General features: G+C 43.1%; 1 protein-coding gene across 1 annotated transcript in view; it reads right to left on the reverse strand.

Moving 5' to 3' along the window:
* LOC131361500 (doublecortin domain-containing protein 2-like) overlaps positions 1-18,237 on the reverse strand; it is a 46,395-nt gene that overhangs the window by 18,353 nt on the left and 9,805 nt on the right. The window contains exons 5-8 of the mRNA XM_058402642.1: positions 12,470-12,619; positions 12,143-12,197; positions 11,789-11,942; positions 178-260 (exon numbers count right to left, since the gene is read on the reverse strand). Of these exons, the coding sequence (XP_058258625.1) occupies positions 178-260; positions 11,789-11,942; positions 12,143-12,197; positions 12,470-12,619 (442 nt within the window). The remainder of the gene's footprint in view (positions 1-177; positions 261-11,788; positions 11,943-12,142; positions 12,198-12,469; positions 12,620-18,237) is intronic.

An 18,237-nucleotide genomic window follows, 5' to 3' on the forward strand; every position in this document is an offset into this window, starting at 1 on the left:
TATGGAAGTGTGCAGATATAGTGTGCAGATGTAGTGTGCAGATGTAGTGTGCAGATGTAGTGTGCAGGTGTAGTATGGAAGTGTGCAGATATAGTGTGCAGATGTAGTGTGCAGGTGTATTGTGGGAAGTGTGCTGGAGGTTTATTTTGTGTTGTCAGGTGTGTAGTGAACTCCGACCTGCTCAGCTGTTGAATTCTCGTCTTCCACAGGCTTTTCTTTGCTCTCCTCCTCTTCACCTTCGGGTTTAGCTTCAGCCTCGTCTGTTGAAGGACAGAATAAAGGAGAGAAAAAATAAAGGAGAAGAGAATCTGTGGGTCAATATAATAGATTTGTGCACCATTATATTTAGTTTAATTACTTATTTGTTTTCTAATTCTAACTATTTTTAATGTTTTAAATCCTTTCTTTTTTTAAGTTTATTTTTATGCTTCAATTCATTTTTAAATCGATTTTTTTGTTCTTTCTGTTAATTCTTTATGTGGTAACACTATAGAGTTATAGTACAGTAATATGGGAGTGTAGTACAGTAATATGGGAGTGTAGTACAGTAGTATGTGAGTGTAGTACAGTAATATGGGAGTGTAGTACAGTAGTATGGGAGTGTAGTACAGTAGTATGGGAGTGTAGTACAGTAATATGGGAGTGTAGTACAGTAGTATGGGAGTGTAGTACAGTAATATGGGAGTGTAGTACAGTAATATGGGAGTGTAGTACAGTAGTATGGGAGTGTAGTACAGTAATATGGGAGTGTAGTACAGTAGTATGGGAGTGTAGTACAGTAATATGGGAGTGTAGTACAGTAATATGGGAGTGTAGTACAGTAGTATGGGAGTGTAGTACAGTAGAATGGGAGTGTAGTACAGTAGTAAGGGAGTGTAGTACAGTAGTATGGGAGTGTAGTACAGTAGTAAGGGAGTGTAGTACAGTAATATGGGAGTGTAGTACAGTAGTATGGGAGTGTAGTACAGTAGTAAAGGAGTGTAGCACAGTAGTATGGGAGTGTAGTACAGTAGAATGGGAGTGTAGTACAGTAGTAAGGGAGTGTAGTACAGTAGTATGGGAGTGTAGTACAGTAGTATGGGAGTGTAGTACAGTAATATGGGAGTGTAGTACAGTAGTATGGGAGTGTAGTACAGTAGAATGGGAGTGTAGTACAGTAGAATGGGAGTGTAGTACAGTAGTAAGGGAGTGTAGTACAGTAGTATGGGAGTGTAGTACAGTAGTAAGGGAGTGTAGTACAGTAGTATGGGAGTGTAGTACAGTAATATGGGAGTGTAGTACAGTAGTATGGGAGTGTAGTACAGTAGTAAGGGAGTGTAGTACAGTAGTATGGGAGTGTAGTACAGTAGAATGGGAGTGTAGTACAGTAGTAAGGGAGTGTAGTACAGTAGTATGGGAGTGTAGTACAGTAGTAAGGGAGTGTAGTACAGTAATATGGGAGTGTAGTACAGTAGTATGGGAGTGTAGTACAGTAGTATGGGAGTGTAGTACAGTAGTAAGGGAGTGTAGTACAGTAGTATGGGAGTGTAGTAAGGGAGTGTAGTACAGTAGTATGGGAGTGTAGTAAGGGAGTGTAGTACAGTAGTAAGGGAGTGTAGTACAGTAGTATGGGAGTGTAGTACAGTAGTAAGGGAGTGTAGTACAGTAATATGGGAGTGTAGTACAGTAGTATGGGATTGTAGTACAGTAGTAAGGGAGTGTAGCACAGTAGTATGGGAGTGTAGTACAGTAGTAAGGGAGTGTAGTACAGTAGTATGGGAGTGTAGTAAGGGAGTGTAGTACAGTAGTAAGGGAGTGTAGTACAGTAGTATGGGAGTGTAGTAAGGGAGTGTAGTACAGTAATATGGGAGTGTAGTACAGTAGTATGGGAGTGTAGTAAGGGAGTGTAGTACAGTAATATGGGAGTGTAGTACAGTAAGTACTACAGTACTAGTAAGGGAGTGTAGTACAGTAGTACAGTAGTACAGTAGTATGGGAGTGTAGTATGGGAGTGTAGTACAGTAGTATGGGAGTGTAGTACAGTAATATGGGAGTGTAGTACAGTAGTATGGAAGTGTAGTACAGTAGTAAGGGAGTGTAGTACAGTAGTATGGGAGTGTAGTACAGTAGTAAGGGAGTGTAGTACAGTAGTATGGGAGTGTAGTACAGTAGTAAGGGAGTGTAGTACAGTAGTAAGGGAGTGTAGTACAGTAGTATGGGAGTGTAGTACAGTAGTATGGGAGTGTAGTAAGGGAGTGTAGTACAGTAGTATGGGAGTGTAGTAAGGGAGTGTAGTACAGTAGTAAGGGAGTGTAGTACAGTAGTATGGGAGTGTAGTATGGGAGTGTAGTACAGTAGTAAGGGAGTGTAGTACAGTAGTATGGGAGTGTAGTACAGTAGTAAGGGAGTGTAGTACAGTAGTATGGGAGTGTAGTACAGTAGTAAGGGAGTGTAGTACAGTAGTATGGGAGTGTAGTATGGGAGTGTAGTACAGTAGTAAGGGAGTGTAGTACAGTAGTATGGGAGTGTAGTACAGTAGTAAGGGAGTGTAGTAAGGGAGTGTAGTACAGTAGTATGGGAGTGTAGTAAGGGAGTGTAGTACAGTAGTAAGGGAGTGTAGTACAGTAGTATGGGAGTGTAGTAAGGGAGTGTAGTACAGTAGTATGGGAGTGTAGTACAGTAGTATGGGAGTGTAGTATGGGAGTGTAGTACAGTAGTATGGGAGTGTAGTACAGTAGTATGGGAGTGTAGTACAGTAGTAAGGGAGTGTAGTACAGTAGTATGGGAGTGTAGTACAGTAGTATGGGAGTGTAGTCCAGTAGTAAGGGAGTGTAGTACAGTAGTAAGGGAGTGTAGTACAGTAGTATGGGAGTGTAGTCCAGTAGTATGGGAGTGTAGTACAGTAGTAAGGGAGTGTAGTACAGTAGTATGGGAGTGTAGTACAGTAGAATGGGAGTGTAGTACAGTAGTATGGGAGTGTAGTATGGGAGTGTAGTACAGTAGTATGGGAGTGTAGTACAGTAGTAAGGGAGTGTAGTACAGTAGTATGGGAGTGTAGTACAGTAGTAAGGGAGTGTAGTACAGTAGTAAGGGAGTGTAGTACAGTAGTATGGGAGTGTAGTACAGTAGTATGGGAGCATATTGCTGATGTGTGTTGCTGTAGAATGAGTGTGTATTTCTCTACATTAATGTAGTTTAGAAGTGGCCTCTGTATCTGAAGCTGGAGTTTATTTTGTTCTCTTATTGTACTGTAAATGATCCTCTACACGTTAGATAGAATGACATCTTAGATCAAAGGCTTTCATTAGCACTAATGTAAATGTATACACGCTATATATATATATATGTATATATGTTCTTGTTTTGTGTTTAAACTGGAGAAACTGTGTTTCCATGGTCATTCCTGATGTTTATTTCTTTCTACATTGTAAAACAATGCTGAAGGCGGCCGAAATCCACAATAATGTCCTTTGAACAGTTGATATTGAGATATGTCTGCTACTGATGCTCTGTGAAGCCTTCATAACGCCTCTAATCTGAGGTGCTGTTAATTGGTGATTTCTGAGGCTGGTAACTCTAAATGAACTTCTCCTCTGCAGCAGAGGTAAGTTTTGGTCTTGCTTTCCTGGTTATTTCATAGTTTTGAAATCTCCAGTATTGTTCTAGAATGTAGAAAATAAGTCACTCAACAAAAAACATTTGTGTCCAAACCTTTGACTGGTAGTGTATGTGGTTGATGACAATAAAAGCTTCTTGAATCTTGAATCTAGTGTAGCACCCTCTGGTGACCCTGTCCCTGAAATAGTGTAGCATCCTCTGGTGCCCCTGCAAGAGTGTAGCGCCGTCTGGTGACCATACCACCAGATGTTATTAATTTCCTGTTATTTATCCCGTGTGCTCTGCTTTAGAAGCTCGTTATCTCCATCTTTTAGGCCAGAAATCAATATCCACTTAATAATTTGTCAGTATGAATGAAAGTAAAGAATCATCCAGAAGCTGACTAAAGCTCAGAGGCTTAAAGGCTGATCAGTAATTTACAGAAATAACGTTTATTAACGCTTGGCTTTGGTATAAACGTCTCAAAACAAGAAAAGGATTCTGAAAAGCGCAAATTAAACACTTTTTTCATTAAAGGAAATTAAAGCTTTTTTTTTATTTCTGAAACACTAAACTGCAGTGAATTTTTTTAATCCATTTTTTACTCCTGTTCCAGGTTCTGTTTTTTCTGTCTCCTAAAAGTAAAAATGTAAACTCCTTGGTCGTAAGGAAATTTATTTTACAACATTACCATTCTATCTGTTTTTTTCCTTTTTTGTTCACCATACAAGTCCCTCTGAATGAGCCGTTACTATAGCAACCATAACTAGCGGTTAGTCTTGGAGCGAGCTCTGTTCTATTTTATTTCGCTAATCTGTGCACATGATAGCTGATGAGGATTTGCTCATTTTAGCTAGCTAGCTGAGTAACGATGTAACTAGGAGCCTGTAACAGCCGAAGTCAGCAAAAATAAATAAAAATGCTAGCATACGTTAAGAAACCATGTTGTGATTCCAGTGCCACTTGATATTTGCTAATTGGTTAGCATTAGCTAATTTCCAGACTTTTCTGAGGTGTTTACTCAACGCTAGACATGATATTTATGGACTGTTTTAATAAGCTGTAAACCTCACGGGGATCTCTGGCGCTCTCCAGCATCCCAGTCTCCACTGTTCTGCAAATAAATAAAACCTACTTCCTGCTGGAAAAAAAAAAAAGACACCCCTATGGCTCTGTAAATACGAGCCTGACGAGACGTCCGCAGGGGAAACGGCATGACGCTTAAGCTGTGCTTCTCTTGTGTTGTGTTTTTTTAACACCATCAGTGCAGTAATGAAGCCACTGGGAATCAGATTCCAGCTCCGCTTAGAGACGCCAGCTTCTGATAATAAAACCAGACAGATAAGACGTACGAGTGTGGGAGATCTTTACAGGCTTAATATGTCACAGCTGAAGCCTTTCTCAGAAATGTCTGAAAAGGTGGAGATAAAACTTTCTGTAATGGCGTGAAGTTTTCTTTAATGTTTATGGAAGGAGTCTCCAGTGTCAGAATTTTTTTCCTCTTATCTCTTCTAGAGGCAATTAAAGAGCGTCAGGTGATGGAATCAGCTCTTTATAGCATCTATAACTAGTTTTTTGGATGTTTCACAACATTGAATGTAACTGTAAATGGATAAAAAGTACTCTAATAAAACATGGAGCTGTTATGTAGTGGTTGTTGCTTAATAATTCTTTTTAAATGCAGTGCCGCTATTTGGCTCGTCGTTAGTGTTAAATTAAAGACATGAATATCAAACACGTCTTCGCCACATACTGCTGCTGCTTTTCCGGAGCATTGATCAAGTTCTCGGCACGGCTTGGTCACGTTTCTCTCAACGTTCTTTCACAAACCCGCACTCGAAGACGCTCGACTGCTTTTAACATGCTTTCTGAATTCTGTCTGAGGAGATGGAGAGAAAAGGAAAATAAATAGGAAAAGGTTTGAAAGCATGACCTGAAAGTCATCATAAACAAGGTCAGAGTCAGCGATGGATGGAGGCTGTACACATAGAGAAATGAATTCTTATGAATAGAGGGAAGCACTCGACGTGTATGGAGAAGCCTGACGCCTCTGAAACAGCCACAATGGAAACCCGGTCTTGACTCCATAAAAATGCTTTCTCCAAACTGATTAGCCGTTTTTAAACAGTTTCTATTCACGCCACCTCGTTCCTCGGAATGTTTCTGTACAGCGCTGGCCTTGGCTGAAGAAACAAAGCTTCAGTGAATAAAAGGCTTTTGTGAAATTATACAAAAGGATTAAAACCAGCTATTGGTCCAGCGTCTCCGTCTTTCAGAGGGTTTTTTTCCCCCTGAAATTTTTCTTAGGTTCCATTAATTTCATCAGCGGTTAATTATCACTAATTGACACAGCAGTGAGCTAAACATTGCGTCAGGTTTTGTGAAGACCAACAAGTCGTGGAAACTTTACCGATTAGTGTTGGATATCATTGGCATTAATATAGAGCTTATAGAGCATTATAGCTGTAAATGTAGATTGTATAGTCCATTATAGCCATACATATAGAGCTTATAATGCATTATAGCTGTACATGTAGAGCTTATAGTGCATTAAAGCTGTAAATTTAGAGCATATAGTGCATTATAGCTGTACATGTAGAGCTTATAGTGCATTATAGCTGTACATATTGAGTTTATAAAGCGTTATAGCTGTACACCCTAGAGCTTATAGTGTGTTATTGCTGTACATGTAGAGCTTATAGTGCATTATAACTGTACATGTAGAGCTTATAGTCCGTTATAGACGTACATGTAGAGCTTAGAGTTATAGTCATACATGTAGCTTTGTGTGTTATTGCTGAAAATGTAGTGCTTATAATGCGTTAAAGCTGTAAATATAGAGCACTTGGTGCATTATAGCTGTAAATTTAGAGCTTATAGTGCGTTACAGCTGTACATGTAGAGCATATAGTGTGTTATAGCTGTATAGAGCTTGTAAATATAGAGCTTATGGTGCTTTATAGCTGTACATTTAGAGCATATAGTGCATTATATCTGTAAACATAGAGCTTATAGTGCATTATAGCTGTACATGTAGAGCGTATTGTGCGTTACAGCTGTAAATGTAGAGCTTATGCTGCGTTATAGCTGTAAATGTAGAGTTTATAGTGCGTTATAGCTGTAAATGTAGAGCTTATGCTGCGTTATAGCTGTAAATGTAGAGCTTAGTGTGTTATAGCTGTAAAAGTAGAGCTTATAGTGCGTTATAGCTGTAAATGTAGAGCTTAGTGTGTTATAGCTGTAAAAGTAGAGCTTATAGTGCGTTATAGCTGTAAATGTAGAGCTTAGTGTGTTATAGCCATTATATGCTTTATAGATTTGTATAATAAGCTTTGTGGTGTAATGAGCAGTCCTTGCTGGAGCTAGCATGACTCGCTTCTCTCAACACCAGTCCAGCACTTACAGCTTAACCCCGCTGGACTCAGCGTGGAGGTTTTGAGCAGGGCTGCTAATCCCCAAATGTACCAACAGCCACGGAACAAACAACCTTAGAACAAGACTTCGCTAATAGTCTCCAGTGGAAATTTAAAAAACAAAACGGGGAACAGAATGTCTCCTCAGAATAAAAAAATAATTCCACACTTCCTCAGGATTTAGATTGAGACCTGATACGCTGCCATTTGCAAGGCTAATATTGAACATTTTATGTGCAGAACTCCATCAGTGAAGACCCAAATGTGGATTAATGCTATAATTATTACCCAAGCTGAAGCAGGGAACTGGAGAAACATAGGATCAGCTCATGGGTTCAGTTGATTTGTATAGAATTAAGAAATCTTAATTCATATGAATTTGTTGCACAGGTTGGTGGTAAAACAGCTTGCTGCTTTTTCACTCTGTGTGAATGCAGTGTTCAGATCTTCAGATTTTCCTCAAGCAGCTTGGGATATTTCCTGTAATGGGGTTTCAGCCGGTGGTGCTGGGCAGCACAGCCGTCCTTCTTTAGAGCTCACCATAAAGACTTGAAAAGACAGAGAAGCCTCTGTTATAGTGATCTCAGGCACCAGATGTACAAAACCTCTACCAATTTGTCATTCTGTCAGTTCTACCATCATATTAGCTCCTTTATTTTTTATCCACCTGTCATCTGATTAGAAAGTCTTTCCAGCTTCTGGGTCTGGTCTCTACAAAGAACGAACAAACTCTCAGACAAAAGAGATCTGTTCTGCTCAGAGTGGACACCAAGGCTCCGGCAGCCCATTTCAACATTTTCACACCATTACGGAAAGATTGTTCAAGGAATATAATGAGTGTGTGAAAGCCATCACACACACACACAGACACACACACACACACACTCAACCCTGTCATCTTTCCTGCTCTTATCAGTGCGAGGCTGCTGCACCATGCAGCGTCTCCTCCTCATATCTTCCTCACCTCCTCCTTCCATCTCTAGTTCCCTCTTTGTCTTTCTTACTCTCTCTCTCTCTCTCTCTCTCTCTCTCACAAACACACACACACACACACTCTTCTATCAGTCGTTCCGTCTCTTTGGCTTCATTAACTGATGTAATTTGCCCTGCAGTCATTTAACATTTGCAGTTTGTTGCACACTGTGCCGTTTCCCCTGTGAAAGATTTATCTTAAATTGCAAGCACATGGTGTTCTAGGTGTGAAATCCCACTGCTTTATGATTTAATCAAAAAGGAATATAGGAATTAATTAATAGCTTAGAAATATATTTGTGTAGAGAAATCTGCTTTGAAAATCCAAACAGCTAAAACACAAGGTTACAGCCTTCGATAGATCAGAGAGTCTGAGATTAAAATATCTGCCATGATTGTTTTTAAACAGCACAAATTAATCTGGCAAGCAATCATTCCGCACTCCTAATAAACCAGCCAATCTCCATGATCAACCCCATTAGCCTAACAAATCTCCATGACCAACCCAACTAACCTAACAATCTCCATGACCGAACCCCAATAACACACCAATCTCCATGACCAAACCCCAATAACACCTACCTCCATTACCAATCCCTAATAACACACCTATCTCCATGACCAACCCCAATAACACACCCATCTCCATGACCAGCCCCATTAACACCTACCTCCATTACCAATCCCTAATAACACACCAATCTCCATGACCAATCCCTAATAACACACCTATCTCCATTACCAATCCCTAATAACACACCTATCTCCATGACCAATCCCTAATAACACACCTATCTCCATTACCAATCCCTAATAACACACCTATCTCCATGACCAACCCCAATAACACACCCATCTCCATGACCAATCCCTAATAACACACCCATCTCCATGACCAATCCCTAATAACGCACCTATCTCCATTACCAATCCCTAATAACACACCTATCTCCATGACCAATCCCTAATAACACACCTATCTCCATGACCAACCCCAATAACACACCCATCTCCATGACCAATCCCTAATAACGCACCTATCTCCATTACCAATCCCTAATAACACACCTATCTCCATGACCAATCCCTAATAACACACCTATCTCCATGACCAACCCCAATAACACACCCATCTCCATGACCAATCCCTAATAACGCACCTATCTCCATTACCAACCCCAATAACACACCCATCTCCATGACCAATCCCTAATAACGCACCTATCTCCATGACCAATCCCTAATAACGCACCTATCTCCATTACCAACCCCAATAACACACCCATCTCCATGACCAATCCCTAATAACGCACCTATCTCCATTACCAATCCCTAATAACACACCTATCTCCATGACCAATCCCTAATAACACACCTATCTCCATGACCAACCCCAATAACACACCCATCTCCATGACCAATCCCTAATAACGCACCTATCTCCATTACCAACCCCAATAACACACCCATCTCCATGACCAATCCCTAATAACGCACCTATCTCCATGACCAATCCCTAATAACGCACCTATCTCCATTACCAACCCCAATAACGCACCTATCTCCATGACCAACCCCATTAACCAACCAATCTCCATGACCAACCCCATTAACCAACCAATCTCCATGATCAACCCCATTAACCAACCAATCTCCATGATCAACCCCATTAACCAACCAATCTCCATGACCAACCCCATTAACCAACCAATCTCCATGATCAACCCCATTAACCAACCAATCTCCATGACCAACCCCATTAACCAACCAATCTCCATGATCAACCCCATTAACCAACCAATCTCCATGACCAACCCCATTAACCAACCAATCTCCATGATCAACCCCATTAACCAACCAATCTCCATGACCAACCCCATTAACCAACCAATCTCCATGACCAACCCCATTAACCAACCAATCTCCATGATCAACCCCATTAACCAACCAATCTCCATGATCAACCCCATTAACCAACCAATCTCCATGATCAACCCCATTAACCAACCAATCTCCATGATCAACCCCATTAACCAATCAATATTAATGACCAACCCCAATGACCCAAAAATCTCCAAGACCAACCCCATTAACCAACCAATCTCCATAACCAACCCCATTAACCAATCAATATTAATGACCAACCCCAATGACCCAAAAATCTCCAAGACCAACCCCATTAACTAACCAATCTCCATAACCAACCCCATTAACCAACCAACATCCATGACCAACCCCAATGACCCAAAAATCTCCAAGACCAACCCCATTAACAAATCAATATTAATGACCAACCCCAATAACCCAAAAATCTCCAAGACCAACCCCATTAACTAACCAATCTCCATGACCAACCCCATTAACCGACCAATCTCAATTATCAACCCCAATTACCCCAAAAAATCTGTTATTAACCACAATAACCAACCGATTTATATTACCAACCCCATTAACCAACCGATCTTGTGAGAATTGCCTTGCACTCTTAGTGAAGCTGTTATAACTGAAATGAACACAGAGCACTGGTGGAACAGACTAGCTCCTGACATGTCGAGAAAGCTTCGAATCAATCACTAGATCGGAAAGAAAGTGTAACTTAAAGTGATAATTGCTATTTCAGTGATTAGTCCATATCCTAAGAACATCAGGGTTTAGGGAAGAACACAAGCTCCCTGGAGATTGAGATGTTTATTTCATCGCCATGGAGATTTAATACAGTGCCATCAGCCACCCAGGGTGTTAATGAACGACTGAATAACTGGTGTGTGTGTGTGTGTGTGGGCTTTATGATGATGATGACGGGAGAAGTAAAGGGATGTTGTAATGCTCTTCACACCACTCTGAACTCGATGACCTTGCAGACTCGACGACGCTCGTGAAGCAACAGCGCCATCTCCGGGTCAGAACATGTCATAACACCAAACCGCAACTGCATTACGTCATCGGTTAGGAAAAGATAAAGAGGGCAAGTGAGATATGTAGCGATGGGGATATAGAGAAAGAGGAAGGGAGGATGCCAAGCATGATGTCAGTTCTGGAACGTTCTGTGTGTTTGAAAATAATTACTGTGTGCATCCGTGTGGAACAAAAAGGCCACTATGTAAACAGAAGGAATGAAGGTGTTTAATTCTGAATAACTGTGATTAGTATGATGTCATCCTGTCTTACACACACACGATTACAGTTTGCCTTCAAGTCAAGTGAGGATTTTATTCCAGAATTCAGACTTTAGATGTAACTCCAGGCTTGATAGAAGTTATGAGGCCAATATTAAAAAATATTAATGTGACTATTTTATAAGACACTAAATACTCAGAGCATGGAAGCGGTTTTCTTCATTTATATCACGTTTTTACTGATACAATCAAGTGTGTGTGTGTTGGGCGAGTAAGGCTGTGTGTGTGCGAGTGTGTGTGTGGCGAGTGTGTGTTTGGTGAGTGTGTAGCAAGTGAGTGTGTGGTGTGAGTGTGCGCAGCGAGAGTGTTTGGCTAGTGAGTGTGTGTAGCGAGTATGTTGGGTGATGTGAGGGGCTGGTGAGTGTGTGAAGGGCTGGTGAGTGTGTGCGTGTGGCTTGTGTGTGTGTATGGCTAGTGAGTGTGTGTGCACGAGCATGTGGCTGGTGAGTGAGAGTGTGTGGCAAGTGAGTGTGTGGAGTGTGTGTTCGTAAGGCGAGACTGTGTTGCTAGTGTGTGTTGGGTGAAAAATTGGTGTGTGTGTCGGGGGGTGGGGTGGGAGGTCTGGTGAGTGTGTGTGTGTGGCTGGTGAGTGAGAGTGTGTGTGGCAAGTGAGTGTATGAGGTGAATGTGTGTGGCTAGTGTGTGTGTTACCGGTATCCTGGGTGCTGTATGAGTTGGTCAGGTTGCTGCGTTTCTTGCGGATGGCCATGAGCCTGGCCTGGGAAATCTGTCGCACCAGAGACACGGCCGGATCGGTGAGCTTCACCTCATCGCTGTGATCGGATTTGTTCACGCCATTAACTGCCTGGAGGAGAGCAAAGCCCACGTGTGAGGGATTTGTGTGTGATGAACGCTAACCTCGCTCCACATGCTAACATGTAAATATCAAAATACCAAAATATCAGCTAAGTTAGTGCACTTGCAATGCTAACTGCTAACTTGATCATAACATTAGCCAGCTGTAAACAGTAGATGAGGAAAGAAGGCTAGTTAGCGGTTACTTACATCCCCGTTTTGTCTTGGGTATTTGTAAATGGGTGGAAGAGAAGCTGCTTTTGATCTGTGAGCGAGAGTGAAAGGACACATGGGTTAAATCTGTGGTCAATTGTGACACAGCTAGTTAGTGGCATGCAGAAGTAAAATGTTGTGCTGAAACATGAGCGCTAATTAGCTTCTTTATGCGATGGATACATTTCTTCTAAATGAGAATTAAAGTTAGTTCCTGTTATCACTTGAAGCTCCACCTGTGGCTGTTAGAAACCTCTGGAACTGGAGACTCCTTCCATAAAAGCTTAAACATTTACAGCAGGTTAGGGTACAGTGTTGCCTCACCTGACGTTCCTCCTCATGCCCACAGGTTTGCTGAAGAGTGAATCGGCATAAGCAAGTCGTCTGAATTTGTCTCTGCCCACTGCCACATAAAACTGCCCGTTTTCCAGATCTTTCCCGTCTGTTACAGGAACTCCCTCCAGAGAACACAGACTGCAGACATGAACATAAAGCTAAGCAGTGATCTATTCAAACACGTCACATTGAAGTAACGACCACTGTAATGCATCTGCTGCTTGTAAGCTAGTGAGCTAGTTCTGCTAAATGAAGACAATTAGAAGACTGGTTAGTTTAGACTGAAGTAACGGTCAGTGATATTGATATTGTTCTAAATGACATCACAATATTGCTGAGCTTTTTTTTATCACTGAGGTTTATAAACCCTGTGTTTTTACTCAGTTTCAGATCCACTGAGTGGACATGAACCCAGTGTCAACACGAGTGTATGAATGAATGTGGATGTAGTACAAGTGAAGAGGTGGACTGGTGTTCAGGTATAAAGGTGAGGTGTCGAGTTGTGGTGCAGCGTTCAGGTGTCCAGGTGTGGTGTCAAGTTGTGTTGAGGTGTGGAGTTGTGTTGAGGTGTTCAGTTGTGGAGTTGTGTTGAGGTTTGGAGTTGTGTTGAGGTTTGGAGTTGTGTTGAGGTTTGGAGTTTTGTTCAGGTGTGGAGTTGTGTTGAGGTGTGGAGTTGTGTTGAGGTTTGGAGTTGTGTTGATATGTTGAGGTGTGGAGTTGTGTTGATATGTTGAGGTGTGGAGTTGTGTTGAGGTTTTCAGTTGTGTTGAGGTGTTCAGGTGTGGAGTTGTGTTGAGGTGTGGAGTTGTGTTGATATGTTGAGGTGTGGAGTTGCGTTGAGGTGTGGAGTTGTGTTGAGGTGTTGAGGTGTGGAGTTGTGTTGATATGTTGAGGTGTGGAGTTGTGTTGAGGTGTTCAGGTGTGGAGTTGTGTTGAGGTGTGGAGTTGTGTTGATATGTTGAGGTGTGGAGTTGTGTTGAGGTGTGGAGTTGTGTTGATATGTTGAGGTGTGGAGTTGTGTTGAGGTGTTGAGGTTTTCAGTTGTGTTGAGGTGTTCAGGTGTGGAGTTGTGTTGAGATGTGGAGTTGTGTTGAGGTGTTTAGGTGTGGAGTTGTGTTGAGGTGTTGAGGTGTGGAGTTGTGTTGAGGTGTTTAGGTGTGGAGTTGTGTTGAGGTGTTCAGTTGTGTTGAGGTGTTCAGGTGTGGAGTTGTGTTGAGGTGTGGAGTTGTGTTGAGGTGTTTAGGTGTGGAGTTGTGTTGAGGTGTTCAGGTGTGGAGTTGTGTTGAGGTGTGGAGTTGTGTTGAGGTGTTTAGGTGTGGAGTTGTGTTGAGGTGTTGAGGTGTGGAGTTGTGTTGAGGTGTTTAGGTGTGGAGTTGTGTTGAGGTGTTGAGGTGTGGAGTTGTGTTGATATGTTGAGGTGTGGAGTTGTGTTGAGGTGTGGAGTTGTGTTGAGGTGTGGAGTTGTGTTGAGGTTTTCAGTTGTGTTGAGGTGTGGGGTTGTGTTGAGGTGTTTAGGTGTGGAGTTGTGTTGAGGTGTGGAGTTGTGTTGAGGTGTGGAGTTGTGTTGATATGTTGAGGTGTGGAGTTGTGTTGAGGTTTTCAGTTGTGTTGAGGTGTGGAGTTGTGTTGATATGTTGAGGTGTGGAGTTGTGTTGAGGTGTGGAGTTGTGTTGAGGTGTTGAGGTGTGGAGTTGTGTTGAGGTTTGGAGTTGTGTTGAGGTGTTTAGGTGTGGAGTTGTGTTGAGGTGTGGAGTTGTGTTGATATGTTGAGGTGTGGAGTTGCGTTGAGGTGTGGAGTTGTGTTGATATGTTGAGGTGTGGAGTTGTGTTGATATGTTGAGGTGTGGAGTTGTGTTGAGGTTTTCAGTTGTGTTGAGGTGTTCAGGTGTGGAGTTGTGTTGAGGTGTGGAGTTGTGTTGAGGTGTTGAGGTGTGGAGTTGTGTTGAGGTGTGGAGTTGTGTTGAGGTGTGGAGTTGTGTTGAGGTGTGGAGTTGTGTTGAGGTGTTTAGGTGTGGAGTTGTGTTGAGGTGTGGAGTTGTGTTGAGGTGTGGAGTTGTGTTGAGGTGTTGAGGTGTGGAGTTGTGTTGAGGTGTTGAGGTGTGGAGTTGTGTTGAGGTGTGGAGTTGTGTTTAGGTGTTCAGGTGTGGAGTTGTGTTGAGGTGTTGAGGTGTGGAGTTGTGTTGAGGTGTGCAGTTGTGTTGAGGTGTTGAGGTGTGGAGTTGTGTGGAGGTGTTGAGGTGTGGAGTTGTGTTGAGGTGTGGAGTTGTGTTGAGGTGTTCAGGTGTGGAGTTGTGTTGAGGTGTGGAGTTGTGTTTAGGTGTGGAGGTGTGGAGTGGTGTGGAGGGGTGGAGATGTGGTGAGGTGTTGAGGTGTGGAGTTGTGTTGAGGTGTGGAGTTGTGTTGAGGTGTTGAGGTGTGGAGTTGTGTGAGGTGTGGAGTTGTGTTTAGGTGTTGAGGTGTGGAGTTGTGTTGAGGTGTTGAGGTGTGGAGTTGTGTTGAGGTGTGGAGTTGTGTTGAGGTGTTGAGGTGTGGAGTTGTGTTGAGGTGTGGAGTTGTGTTTAGGTGTTCAGGTGTGGAGTTGTGTTGAGGTGTGGAGTTGTGTTGAGGTGTGGAGTTGTGTTGAGGTGTTCAGGTGTGGAGTTGTGTTGAGGTGTTGAGGTGTGTAGTTGTGTTGAGGTTTTGAGGTGTGGAGTTGTGTTGAGGTGTGGAGTTGTGTTTAGGTGTTGAGGTGTGGAGTTGTGTTGAGGTGTGGAGATGTGGTGAGGTGTTGAGGTGTGGAGTTGTGTTGAGGTGTGGAGTTGTGTTTAGGTTTTGAGGTGTGGAGGTGTTGAGGTGTGTAGTTGTGTTGAGGTGTGGAGTTGTGTTGAGGTGTTCAGGTGTGGAGTTGTGTTGAGGTTTTGAGGTGTGTAGTTGTGTTGAAGTTTTGAGGTGTGGAGTTGTGTTGAGGTTTTCAGTTGTGTTGAGGTGTTCAGGTGTGGAGTTGTGTTGAGGTGTGGAGTTGTGTTGATATGTTGAGGTGTGGAGTTGTGTTGAGGTGGGGAGTTGTGTTGATATGTTGAGGTGTGGAGTTGTGTTGATATGTTGAGGTGTGGAGTTGTGTTGAGGTGTGGAGTTGTGTTGAGGTTTTCAGTTGTGTTGAGGTGTTCAGGTGTGGAGTTGTGTTGAGGTGTGGAGTTGTGTTGATATGTTGAGGTGTGGAGTTGCGTTGAGGTGTGGAGTTGTGTTGAGGTGTGGAGTTGTGTTGATATGTTGAGGTGTGGAGTTGTGTTGAGGTGTGGAGTTGTGTTGAGGTTTTCAGTTGTGTTGAGGTGTGGGGTTGTGTTGAGGTGTTTAGGTGTGGAGTTGTGTTGAGGTGTTGAGGTGTGGAGTTGTGTTGAGGTGTGGAGTTGTGTTGATATGTTGAGGTGTGGAGTTGTGTTGAGGTTTTCAGTTGTGTTGAGGTGTGGAGTTGTGTTGATATGTTGAGGTGTGGAGTTGTGTTGAGGTGTGGAGTTGTGTTGAGGTGTTGAGGTGTGGAGTTGTGTTGAGGTGTGGAGTTGTGTTGAGGTGTTTAGGTGTGGAGTTGTGTTGAGGTGTGGAGTTGTGTTGATATGTTGAGGTGTGGAGTTGCGTTGAGGTGTGGAGTTGTGTTGATATGTTGAGGTGTGGAGTTGTGTTGATATGTTGAGGTGTGGAGTTGTGTTGAGGTTTTCAGTTGTGTTGAGGTGTTCAGGTGTGGAGTTGTGTTGAGGTGTGGAGTTGTGTTGAGGTGTGGAGTTGTGTTGAGGTGTGGAGTTGTGTTGAGGTGTGGAGTTGTGTTGAGGTGTTTAGGTGTGGAGTTGTGTTGAGGTGTGGAGTTGTGTTGAGGTGTGGAGTTGTGTTGAGGTGTGGAGTTGTGTTGAGGTGTTGAGGTGTGGAGTTGTGTTGAGGTGTTGAGGTGTGGAGTTGTGTTGAGGTGTGGAGTTGTGTTTAGGTGTTGAGGTGTGGAGTTGTGTTGAGGTGTTGAGGTGTGGAGTTGTGTTGAGGTGTGGAGTTGTGTTGAGGTGTTGAGGTGTGGAGTTGTGTTGAGGTGTGGAGTTGTGTTTAGGTGTTCAGGTGTGGAGTTGTGTTGAGGTGTTGAGGTGTGGAGTTGTGTTGAGGTGTGGAGTTGTGTTGAGGTGTTCAGGTGTGGAGTTGTGTTGAGGTGTTGAGGTGTGTAGTTGTGTTGAGGTTTTGAGGTGTGGAGTTGTGTTGAGGTGTGGAGTTGTGTTTAGGTGTTGAGGTGTGGAGTTGTGTTGAGGTGTGGAGATGTGGTGAGGTGTTGAGGTGTGGAGTTGTGTTGAGGTGTGGAGTTGTGTTTAGGTGTTGAGGTTTTGAGTTGTGTTGAGGTGTGGAGTTGTGTTGAGGTGTGGAGTTGTGTTTAGGTGTTCAGGTGTGGAGTTGTGTTGAGGTGTGGAGTTGTGTTGAGGTGTTTAGGTGTGGAGTTGTGTTTAGGTGTTCAGGTGTGGAGTTGTGTTGAGGTTTTGAGGTGTGTAGTTGTGTTGAAGTTTTGAGGTGTGGAGTTGTGTTGAGGTTTTCAGTTGTGTTGAGGTGTTCAGGTGTGGAGTTGTGTTGAGGTGTGGAGTTGTGTTGATATGTTGAGGTGTGGAGTTGTGTTGAGGTGGGGAGTTGTGTTGATATGTTGAGGTGTGGAGTTGTGTTGATATGTTGAGGTGTGGAGTTGTGTTGAGGTGTGGAGTTGTGTTGAGGTTTTCAGTTGTGCTGAGGTGTTCAGGTGTGGAGTTGTGTTGAGGTGTGGAGTTGTGTTGATATGTTGAGGTGTGGAGTTGCGTTGAGGTGTGGAGTTGTGTTGAGGTGTTGAGGTGTGGAGTTGTGTTGATATGTTGAGGTGTGGAGTTGTGTTGAGGTGTGGAGTTGTGTTGATATGTTGAGGTGTGGAGTTGTGTTGGACGTGTTGAGGTTTTCAGTTGTGTTGAGGTGTTCAGGTGTGGAGTTGTGTTGAGGTGTTTAGGTGTGGAGTTGTGTTGAGGTGTTGAGGTGTGGAGTTGTGTTGAGGTGTTTAGGTGTGGAGTTGTGTTGAGGTGTTCAGTTGTGTTGAGGTGTTGAGGTGTGGAGTTGTGTTGAGGTGTGGAGTTGTGTTGAGGTGTTTAGGTGTGGAGTTGTGTTGAGGTGTTCAGGTGTGGAGTTGTGTTGAGGTGTTGAGGTGTGGAGTTGTGTTGAGGTGTTGAGGTGTGGAGTTGTGTTGAGGTGTTGAGGTGTGGAGTTGTGTTGAGGTGTTTAGGTGTGGAGTTGTGTTGAGGTGTGGAGTTGTGTTGATATGTTGAGGTGTGGAGTTGTGTTGAGGTGTGGAGTTGTGTTGAGGTGTGGAGTTGTGTTGAGGTTTTCAGTTGTGTTGAGGTGTGGGGTTGTGTTGAGGTGTTCAGGTGTGGAGTTGTGTTGAGGTGTTGAGGTGTGGAGTTGTGTTGAGGTGTGGAGTTGTGTTGATATGTTGAGGTGTGGAGTTGTGTTGAGGTGTGGAGTTGTGTTGATATGTTGAGGTGTGGAGTTGTGTTGAGGTGTGGAGTTGTGTTGAGGTGTGGAGTTGTGTTGAGGTGTTTAGGTGTGGAGTTGTGTTGAGGTGTGGAGTTGTGTTGATATGTTGAGGTGTGGAGTTGCGTTGAGGTGTGGAGTTGTGTTGATATGTTGAGGTGTGGAGTTGTGTTGATATGTTGAGGTGTGGAGTTGTGTTGATATGTTGAGGTGTGGAGTTGTGTTGAGGTTTTCAGTTGTGTTGAGGTGTTCAGGTGTGGAGTTGTGTT

This window comes from Hemibagrus wyckioides, linkage group LG01, assembly GCF_019097595.1.
Source record: "Hemibagrus wyckioides isolate EC202008001 linkage group LG01, SWU_Hwy_1.0, whole genome shotgun sequence".
Classification (NCBI taxonomy): domain Eukaryota; kingdom Metazoa; phylum Chordata; class Actinopteri; order Siluriformes; family Bagridae; genus Hemibagrus; species Hemibagrus wyckioides.